The sequence below is a fragment of the Parasteatoda tepidariorum genome, chromosome 8 (genome assembly GCF_043381705.1).
Source record: "Parasteatoda tepidariorum isolate YZ-2023 chromosome 8, CAS_Ptep_4.0, whole genome shotgun sequence".
Classification (NCBI taxonomy): domain Eukaryota; kingdom Metazoa; phylum Arthropoda; class Arachnida; order Araneae; family Theridiidae; genus Parasteatoda; species Parasteatoda tepidariorum.
Window position 1 is genome coordinate 78028648 of NC_092211.1, and position 10805 is coordinate 78039452.

The following is a 10805-nucleotide window of genomic DNA, read 5'->3' on the forward strand; positions in this document are numbered from 1 at the left end:
ATATAGAAGAGAACTACTAGATTTGTATATAAAAATCTAGTTAATCCTTTTTTTTTTTCCTCTAAATGTTCAACTTTCAAAATCTTATAGATTTTAAGAATCAAAATTTTTTTTTTAGCTCTTATTTTGATTAATGTGTTTTTCTATGTTCAAGTCATACCAGCACCCCACCATGTCCTTAAGAATGCATTGAACCTCATCTTTATCTTTCACTTCTTTGTTCATTAAACCATTGATGTCCTGTAATAGTTATTATAGGACATTTTGACTCACTCACCACCACCCCCTCCCCATAAATCTAAGCTTGGTATTCAGTCACTATTGAAACAGTCTATTTCCCAAATTGGAAAAATATTTTGACAGAAGATAATTCAGCACCACTATTGATTCCGACAAGGTTCAATACAAAGATACTGAAGACTGGCAATTTTTAGTATAACAAGGCTTAAGAAACTGTCACAATGTTTACAAAAAATGCATTAATAAAAGTGGATATTTAAAAACACATTTAAAAGGTAACTATGTTTAAATTAAGCATTTTTTTTATTTTATTAAAAAGATAAAAACTTTTGGGATTGTCTTATATTGATTGGGGCAATCAGGAATTGGTCTTCTACTCATATATGAGAATAAGAATTTTTCATATGCATTCAAACCTTTTAAATCAGTGAACAGAAAAACTATTCCGTTTTGGTCTTCATTTTTAAAATACTAATAATTTTTACTTAGTTCTTTTTTTACTCTAATGCATTATTTTTTTATAAAATAATAAATATATGTTACTTGCACTCATTACATCTCTATTTATAGTAATTAAACTCAATGTTGCAATTCCTTGGAATAAAATAATTTTACAATAACGCATCCTACCTCAGCACATAGACAATCTGTTTTGCATTGGAAATAACATACACATTTTATTGAACTTGGCACTAGCTTCTTTATCTAACTTTTTTTTATAACTGAATGTTCATTTTCCAGTTAACTAGAATCCCGTTCAAAACAATGAAATTCTTCTCAATTTCAGAGCTAAAGATGAACACTTTTCATTATCCGTTTTTCTTAAAATAATTTTCTTACTTTTTCTCAACAAGGCTGTAGGTTCTTGCAACATAAATCCACAGACAACTTAGTATCATTCTTAGTACCATGTGGTTCACATACAGCATCTCTTCTAAACCAAGGTACAGTGACATCTTTACCAAGTATCAGGCAGGCATCTGATCTAGTCTGAGCTCTTAAATCTTCACTGCTGAACTGGAGGAAAAATATTTCTTATTACTATAATGTAAAATATAATAATTATAGTAAACAAAACATGTGGAACTGAAAATATAATTTTTATTAATTTCTTGGAAAATGTTGTCTTCCTGGGTAAGTTTGGTATTATTAGGGTTCACGTAAGTATGAAAATAGTCGTCGCCAAATGTTCTGCAAATGTCGCTAAAATCATAGGCGTCAAAATTGTCTTGAAATATGTTTCGAAGTTGCAAAACAGTAAGGAAAAATAGTTTTTTGCATCAAATGCAATACATTTAAAAAAAAGTGTACTAATTTTATTGTTCTACGCGTACATAAGATTTTAGTTTTAAAATTTTCAAATGAAATAATTGAAAGGGTCTGGTACGAAAAAATTTAAATGTTGATATTTCTAATTTACGTATAGTGCTATGCTTTGTATTCATGTACTAACAGTATAATTGTTCATCAATAAAACATTGTTTTTTGATATTTTAGAATTGACTTTATTTTAATTTTTAGATAATTTTTAATATATTTCGTTAGCTCTTACATTCTCTGTTTTCTTCATTTGTTTATTTATTTGGTGTAAGCATTTTAATCTATGTGTTGAACCTGTTTACTAATATAATGTTAGCTTTTTTTTCATTTAATTTTAATAAATACTAATCTTTAATCATTATGGGGTAATGGACCTAATTAGTTTTATGGTGTAATAAATAGCAATTTCTAATTTTTGATGTGTACCAAGACATTAATTATGCAATTATGAAATTTAATTTTTCCCCCTCTAGTTTGTCTATCATATTAAGTTTTGGGATCACTAAATAGCCTTAAATCTAGGTGGTCTTATCAGGGCTGATTGTGCTCCGGAAAAAATCCGGATTTTTCGCTAACAGTGATCCGGAAGTTTCCGAAGATCGAAGGTCCAGACGTTTCAAAAAATCATTGATCACAGAAGTTTCCGGAAATCAAATTTTCAAAAGTTGAACTTAAAAACACAATTTATTTTGTTTGTAAGGGAGAGCCAGATACATTTTTTATCAGTAAATAGTTATAATCATAAACTCAAGAAAGTAAGACCTATTTGTAAATTTTAATTACTTCTCCTAGAAAAACCTAGTTTAAATTTTTTTCAATTGAAATTTTTTTTTTTAAACTCGGGAAATTTTTCGGAATTTTGACTTGGGCTCACAATCACCCCTGTCTTATTAAACCACTAAATTTTCATTACTGCTGTGAAACCTAGGTATTATACAAAGTTCAATACAGCCCAAATATTTTAATACGTGTGTCAGAAATATTTAGTAAGTTTCAAAAGTTAACATACTTTGGCAACGTCAAACTATTCAATGAAATGAGTATTTATTATTTTTTTATCATTAATATAATATTTTTCTTTATTAATTTTTTGCAACTATATTGGCAGCGCTTGAATAATAACTATTCTTAAGCTATTAAAATTTAAATTATTCCTATCATGCTGTGCAAAATGAAAAAATTTTCAAGCCCTTTTAAATCTGGAATGTTAATCCTTAAAGATAATCTATAAAAAATCTTGAGAGCATTTTCTTTAAGAAAAAGGAAAAGAAAATTGATCTTTTTAACTAAACAAATTAAAAATTGTTTTTAATTAAGTAAATTAAAAATTGTTTTTAATTAAGTAAATTAAAAATTGTTTTTTAATTAAATAAATTAAAAATTGTTTTTGAACTAAATAAATTTAAAATTGTTTTTTAACTAAATAAATTAAAAATATTCGACAATGGAGGCTCTCAAGCACAATTTGTATGTGATAATTTAAAACAAATCGAATGTGTTTTCTCAAAAGTAGGGTAGCTTGCTCACATTTTAAAATATTTTCTTCTTTTATTCAATGTAAATTGTAAGCTCAAATTCAGCGTGCGTTTCGGAAAAGGTGTTCAATGTAAATTACGTGTGTGCAGTGTTGACTTGATATTTAAAGTCATTGTGAAGGAGTGGTGTTCGATCACCATTAGCGGCTTGAAGTCCACCCAGCTTCATATGGATGGGTACACGAAAGGCCGCGACTGATTTAATACATCTGACCACGTTGGTTAAGAATTCGTGAAACCTTAAGAGAGCATTATAGAGCGGGAGTAGTAGCCCTTCGTGGCAAATTTTTTTCAACTACATTAAATTAGTTATTAAATGTTATATTAGTAATTCCAAGTATAGAAAAAATGAGTTTAGATTATCCAAGATTAAACCATAGAGCTACAATTATTGCAGTAATTTTTCAAATATTTAAATGAAAAGTAATTATGGCAGGATTACTCAAGATTATACAGTAAGGAAGTAAACCTGCTTTAATTTGTTTGCATTTTGATTTTTTTTTTTTAGTTATGAAATAATTTAATGATTTGCTCTTGGTTTATCGAAGCTCATTTTTTTTTATATTTTACAGGGGCGTAGCGTTTTTAAAAAGTGCTTAAAGGTGCTTATTTTTGATTTTCGCTTTTTAAAAGCTCTTAAAGGTGCTTAATTTTCCCTTTTCCAAATTGAGATTTTTCCCTTACCATTTTGATTTCCGCTACGAATTATGCAAAAAGACACAGTTCACATTGTTCTATTCAACGTTTTCACAATTAATTCAACCCCAATCTATTTCGGTGCATCGTCACTCCGTAGCGTATGAAAACGCCATTCGATTTACGTGATTCAAAAATGTTAACAATGCCAAAAGGTTTTTTTTTTTTTTTTTTTTGCATGACAGTTAAAACCAGATAAAAACATCAATTGTCAGAAACTTTCTAACCCTGCCTAATTATGATTTTTTTTTCAAGTACTTAAAAATATTTTTTGAATGCTTAAAAGGTGCTTATTTTTTGTTGAATAATTTGGCTACGCACCCTGTTTAAAGTTTAATTTTTTACTAAAAAGAGAAAATTTTCGCACATTATATATAGTAATTACGTGGTTATGTGGCGTTATTACAACCCCTATAATCAACTCATCCTAAATAACGCCTATTCACACTTTTATTTAAGTAATTTTTACAGACACTTTCATTTTGTTTATCACTTTATTAGCTATATTAATCGTGTCATTGAGCATCTTCCTACATTTTTCTCACCGAAATCTCCCATTATGAAATAAGATTATAAACTAAATTAGGTTAAGAGATTGATCAGATGATTAGCAATTAGCAGCTATTAAATCACATGATTTGAACTACCATCAAAGTAATTTTCATGTTTCAATTGTCATCCTTGCCGTCTCACTGTTGCAGTCTATTAATCAAAGATAATCTCGCTCAATTTATAGGAAGATACTTTGTAAGAAATTTGCAAAAAAAAAGTGTTGCTAGTAGTATTGATTTCTATAATTAAACCTAAAAAAATTGCGTCTACTGAACCGTAGTAAAAAAAGCGTTTAAATAGCATATTAAAAAAACGAATAAAAGAAAATCGGAATTGACCATACTGCCCTAATGAATTTTATTAGCGTATCTTTACATCCCGGAGCTGTGTTTGAGAAATCGCTGAAAATTGGGACAATTATGCTCGTGAGAAAATTAGAATTGTGCTTGAGTTATTGCTAATAACTAGGATATTGGGAATGCAACAAATTACATCCTCTTCCTTAGGAAATAAATTTTAAATGAACATTATTTTGAGATCGTAGAAAAAAGCCTTTTAACGGTAATAAACTTGACTCAATTTTAGAACAATGGAAATATCAGAACAGTGGTGATAATATCATGATTAACCTCAAACTCCTGTAGCCCTGCTTTAAAAATTACTGATCAATATTTTATGTAACACTAAAATATGCAAACTATAAATCTGATACAATAAATATTGTATTATAACTGATTTAGTTATATACAGTGCGCCAAAATTGGACCACCCTGAATAACTTTTGATACAATGATCGGATCTTCACGTTTTAGGACTCAATCTTAATCAAGGGAGTGTTCTCATATATGCTAATTAATTAGTGTAAACAATGTTTTAAGTTATGAAATCAGACAAAAGAGAGTACTTCTTTTTTAAATAAGCATACCTTTTTTCAAGGGATTCGGATTTTTGATCCCCATAAGATAGCCCCAATTTTGGGAGTATAGTCAGCTCATAGTTTGGTCAGAAGGGCGATCAAAAGTTTGGACCCCTTAATATTAATTTTACTTTTTGCTTATTTTGCTGTATGTCGGGAATTTTTTAAGTTTTGCACACAGTTAAAAAATTCGTTTATCCAAAGCAAAAAATAAATTTTAGTAAATATTTATTATTTTGTTTATTAATAGTCAAAAAAATTTGAATTGTATAGAAAAAAATTTACAGTTTCTTACGTCATTTTAAAGCAAGTAATTTTACACGGGAAAATACAAAATTTGAGCAAAATCGCTTGAATAGTTCATGAAAAGTCGAATTTTAAATATGGGACTTTTTTTCAGCAATAATGTGAAAAGTTATATCTTAATATTTCTTTGTTTTAAATAGTTATTTTGTATTCCTTATTTTAACTGTATTTGCAAAATTGAACTAAGTTTAGCATGAAATTTATTATAAAAGTAAACATAGCTTATTTATCGTTTCATTATTGTAAAATGAGAAGTAGTTATCTTTATCATAAAATGCTGCTTTATAAAGCATTAACAGGCAATTGCTTTTTAACATAATAAAAGTGTATTCTTTGTAGTTTTAAGCCTTTACTTTTGTTGAATAATCAGAAAACGAGTAATGGGAAATATATTAGAAAGGGATGATAAACAAAAACTATTGGTAAATACAGTTAAACAAAGTCTAAAGCAATAATTAGCAATTATATACCTCCATCAATTTTATGCTATGACAAGCTAAGATAAATCGGTTTTCTTTGATTATACCACGCAATTTTTTTGCCCAATGTGAATTCACGAAGCGTAAAACAAAAATCATCTTTTTATAACGAATAGCGAAATGTTAATTAATTAAGCCTATGGCTCAATTAAATTAATTGACACGCACATGTATTGCGAAATTAAGTTAAATGGTACGTGATATTATTATTCAATTATTTGCACATAAAACTATTTTTATAGAAGTTTCCAAAATCCGTCGCATAAAATGTTACTACATAGTGATGAAGGGTAATGATTACGTATATTTTTACATTCTTCTTCAAAAAAGAAGTAAAACAGCATACTTATATGGGATTGAATATAAAACAAAAACGCGTAATAACTATTAAATGCTGAAAACGAAACTAAAAACATCGAAATCTGTTTAACTGCTAGGAAAGAAAATTAAGAGTTGTATGGCTATTATCAGCCAATCAAGCTGGTTTTAGCTTTTTTCTTTTTAGCCTTCCTTGCTAAAGATTCAAACGATTACTTATACGTTGAATAATTATAGAATTTTTTTTCAAAATAGTACCATGTAAAAGAGTTCCACATAACGTTAGACTAAAATAGAGTCATATCCAATGAGCATACGAAACAATGTGAAAGGAACAACGAAAGGAGTTCTGTGCGTGAAGCGAACAGGGGGCAAAGAATATGCAGACTGGGTCCCCTACACTATAAAAATTAAGGTAAAAAGTACTGTCACCCTGAGTACAGCATCCTTGAAATCATTTTACCCGTAAAATTTTATATCTTAATATTTAACTACTGTTTTTCACTGATTTTGCAGGAAGCATTACCATAAAAAATACGGTAAATCATATTTTTTGTTCTTTAAAATTTTACGGTAAAAGTACCGGCACCAGGAGTGCCGGTACTTTTTACCGTACTTTGATTCGGAATTTTCACAAAGTAGTAAAGTATTGTTTTCTGTAAATATAAGTAATTTTAAAATGGAGTTACGTATGCAGTGTTCCCTGAAATTATTATAATCTATTACATCAACTTAATAAATATATAAAAATGAGAAAAAATCACAATTGCTTTTTTTTTCAAAAAAAAGTATAGGGATTTTTTATTGGTTTTTGTTTATATTAAAAAAGGGTACACGAAGACATATATATACTGAAAAAAAATAGAAAATAAAAGAGCAGTATTTAATTGCTTTTTTTATGATGAACTTACCTTTCTCAATTTAAGGAATGTTTTTCTTGCAAATTATGCTGAGTGCAGCATCCTTAAAATCCATTTTTACCATGAAATTTCATACCGCAATATTTGTTCAATTGCAAAATAATTTTAATATTTGTCTAATTACTGTTATTCAATGATTTTGCAGAAAGCATTAGTATGAAAATTACAGCAAATCACATTTTTTGTACCGTAAAATTTTACATTAAAGAGTACCAGCACCATGATTGCTGGTGCTTTTTACCGTAATGCGATTCATAATTTTCACAAAGTAGTGAAGTAACATTTTCGGTGAATAGAAGTAATTTTAAAATAAAGTTACGTATAACAATTTTCCCTGAAATTATTACAATCCACTATAAAAATGGGACAAAATTCACAAACACTTTTTTTTTTTTAAGTGTAAGGTTTTTTTTTTATTGGTTTTTTTTGGATACTAAAAAGATACATGAAGACATAAATGCTGAAAAAAATAGAAATAAAAGAAAAGTATTTTATTGCTCTTTTTAAGATGAACTTGTCTTCCTTAATTTAAGGAATGCTATTTTGCAAATTATACTGAAATGGTTTCACATGAATGATTTAAGCATGAAAAAACAGTTTAATAGAGGAAAAAATATGTTACAATGTTACTTCAAAGTGGTAATGATTTAACAACTCACTCTCAATTTATCGTTTATTTCACTCTTGACTGTTGTCATTTTCGACGAAATTAATGTTCTTTTATAGTTCTAGCTAGTTTACTCGATTTCTGGAAAAAAGTATTAAGTAATGATATGCCTTTGTTAAGAGCACAGTCACACTTTTGTAACAACTTCGACCATTTTCGCAGTTTTTAAGTATTTTAAGGGTAAAAAACCCCATTACTATTATAAAGGGACTTTCTTTTTTTAATGAATGACAATGGTAAATGACAAGACTTTTGTATTTTTTTCTTCTACACGAAACATTCTATTGAGACTTGTCTTCTTATGTTAATTAAGTACAGAAAGACTAGCCATTTACATGCTTTAATAAGAAATAGTCATAAAGCTAGCTTCGAAAAGTTACAATCACAGTTTACAATCTGTGGTAAAATATAACAATTTTCCCTCAAGTTATTTAAAGTTTTCTGGTATGACTTTTTTTTTTCTTTTTTGAAATAACAAAAGCTAAAAGTACAAAATTGAAAAACGATTATTGAAATTAAACTGTTATATACACATTTTCTCTCCAGAATTTGTGTTCTTTTTCTGAAGAGTTAGTTTTCTTTTTTAGTTAAAAGCAGAATATTAAAATACTTTATTTATTTCATCATTTCTTAAGCTATTAAAGCAATTTCATATGTAAATTTCAAACTCTGTAGAGGCATTTAATTTTCTGAATTCTTTATTGTTCTACTTATTATTTTTATTCTTATTATTATTTTTGTCCCTCTTTTTTTTATTCTTATTTTATTATTATTTTATTCTTTATTATTCTTTAAATTATTTTATTTTTCATCTGGCCCAAAATGTTTAAAAAAGAGAGGAATTATTCAATCAACAAAAATACTTTCCTCGAAAAAAAGGTTTTACTATTAAAAAAAAATTCTTTTTATTTTGTCATGTCGTTTTCGCGTTGAAATATAAATTAAATTGATCGAAAGGTTGAGCACTCTTGCAAGGGCAATAAATCAGGATTTTCTCTTTCATTTATTTAACCTGATATGTTTAATGGGAATGAGAACTGGTCAGTAATAACTTTCATTGACCTTTTTACTACAATTGGTGTACGATGGGAAAAGCAGAAATGCAGCTAAAGGATTCATTTTTTGCTGAATTGGTTAAATATAAAAATGTGCAATTAAATCGTTTATAAAATTTACGTCGATAACATAACGCTACTTATAATTTCTAACTTATCTAAAATACTACTAATTGCTTAAAAGCTGCTTAAAAACTACTAACTGCTTAAAAACACACTTAAAAGCTATATTTAACTCTATCTGCCCACAGGATAAAAATTTGACAATTCAAATTTTCATCATAGCCAAACAACGAAAATTCGTCATTTGTGTATTGTAGTAACTAGTTAATTATCAAAATGAAATGCCCGGCATTTGGTCAATGACGCTGCAAATAATGATGGTTGCATATCAGTCTCGGTTAAGTTTGGTTGTGAGTAGTTTTGCCATTATGTAGTTTTTCTCTTTGAACTACATTTTTTTTTTGGAAAATATCTAACACTTCAAATGGTGCCACGGTGGCTCAGGGTATAGAGCGCTCGCCTAACAATGAGATGATCCAGGAACGAATCCATCCCAGCGAAGGCTGGTTAATACGAATTCTGATCTCGGCTCACACCGACCACAGTACAGACGTAAAATACTCTCAGTGGAAGACGAATCACGAATTAGAATCCCCCTGCCGTGTAGCTAACCACGGGAAGTTTTCGTAGTTTTTCTCTCCATGTAACGCAAATGTGGGTTAGTTCCTTCAAGAAGTCCTTCACGAGGGCTAGTTCTTTCCAATGCTTGATCCAAGAGTTCCCTTTTCTTCCGGGTTGGATTCAAAATTACGAGGCAACGGCGTTATGAGTTGGTAGTCGTAAAGTCTGAATTGAATCGGCAGCTCAACGACAGTTGTAAAATAAAATAACACACTTTAAAGATCTCTAGTTTATGAAGCATAACTGTAGAAATACATGTTATTGAACCACCGATAGATGGCGGAGTTTATCATTAGATTGTAACCGTAACTGTGAAAAAGATTTTGTTAAAAAGCAAGAACATCTACATTGTAATGTAGTAGTAGTCATGTCTACCATTGTACCGTATTTATCATGTTAACGATTTAAATATATTTTTGTTACTTACCCCTTGGTAATTATTGATATAAAGTAAGCAATTTATACATTTCTGTAAAAATTATAACTTCAGGAGATAATTGGGAAAAAATGGGGAAAATTCACAACATTTAGCGGCTTTTTCAAGTATCACCCATATGCACGCGGTTGTCGAAGGAATTGGAAGACTTGGATTATTCATCACAGTACCTAGCCAGACAATAAATCAAAAAATTCAAACTTCCCTAAATTTTAATAACCATTCAAGAATTTTCGAGACAAATTGACTAGACTATACTAAAAAATTTGTATAACTCTTCTTAAATTCATTATCATACAATTTTTAGCATAAATACAAAATTTTGTATTACTCTTCCTAAATTTATTATCATAAAATAGGTAGGATAAACAAGGGAAAATTTGTATTACTTTTCCTATATTCATTATAAAATTTCTAGGATGAATACAAGAAAAATTGCATTGCTCTTCTTGTATTCATTATCATAAATTTGCAGTATAAGTACAAAATTTTGTATTACTCTTCTTAAATTTATTATCATAAAATAGGTAGGATAAACAAGAGAAAATTTGTATTACTTTTCCTATATTCATTATAAAATTTCTAGGATGAATACAAGAAAAATTGCATTACTCTTCTTGTATTCATTATCATAAAATTTGTAGCATAAGTACGAAATTTTGTATTACTCTTCTTAAATTC

At 28.5% G+C, this 10805-nt stretch overlaps 1 protein-coding gene across 1 annotated transcript in view; it reads right to left on the reverse strand.

Moving 5' to 3' along the window:
• Window positions 1-755: 755 nt before the first annotated feature.
• Window positions 756-10805, reverse strand: part of LOC107438210 (uncharacterized) — a 21405-nt gene continuing 11355 nt past the window's right edge. Inside the window, exon 3 of the mRNA XM_016050437.3 lies at window positions 756-1257. Within this exon, the coding sequence (XP_015905923.2) occupies window positions 1087-1257 (171 nt within the window). The 3' untranslated portion in view covers window positions 756-1086. The remainder of the gene's footprint in view (window positions 1258-10805) is intronic.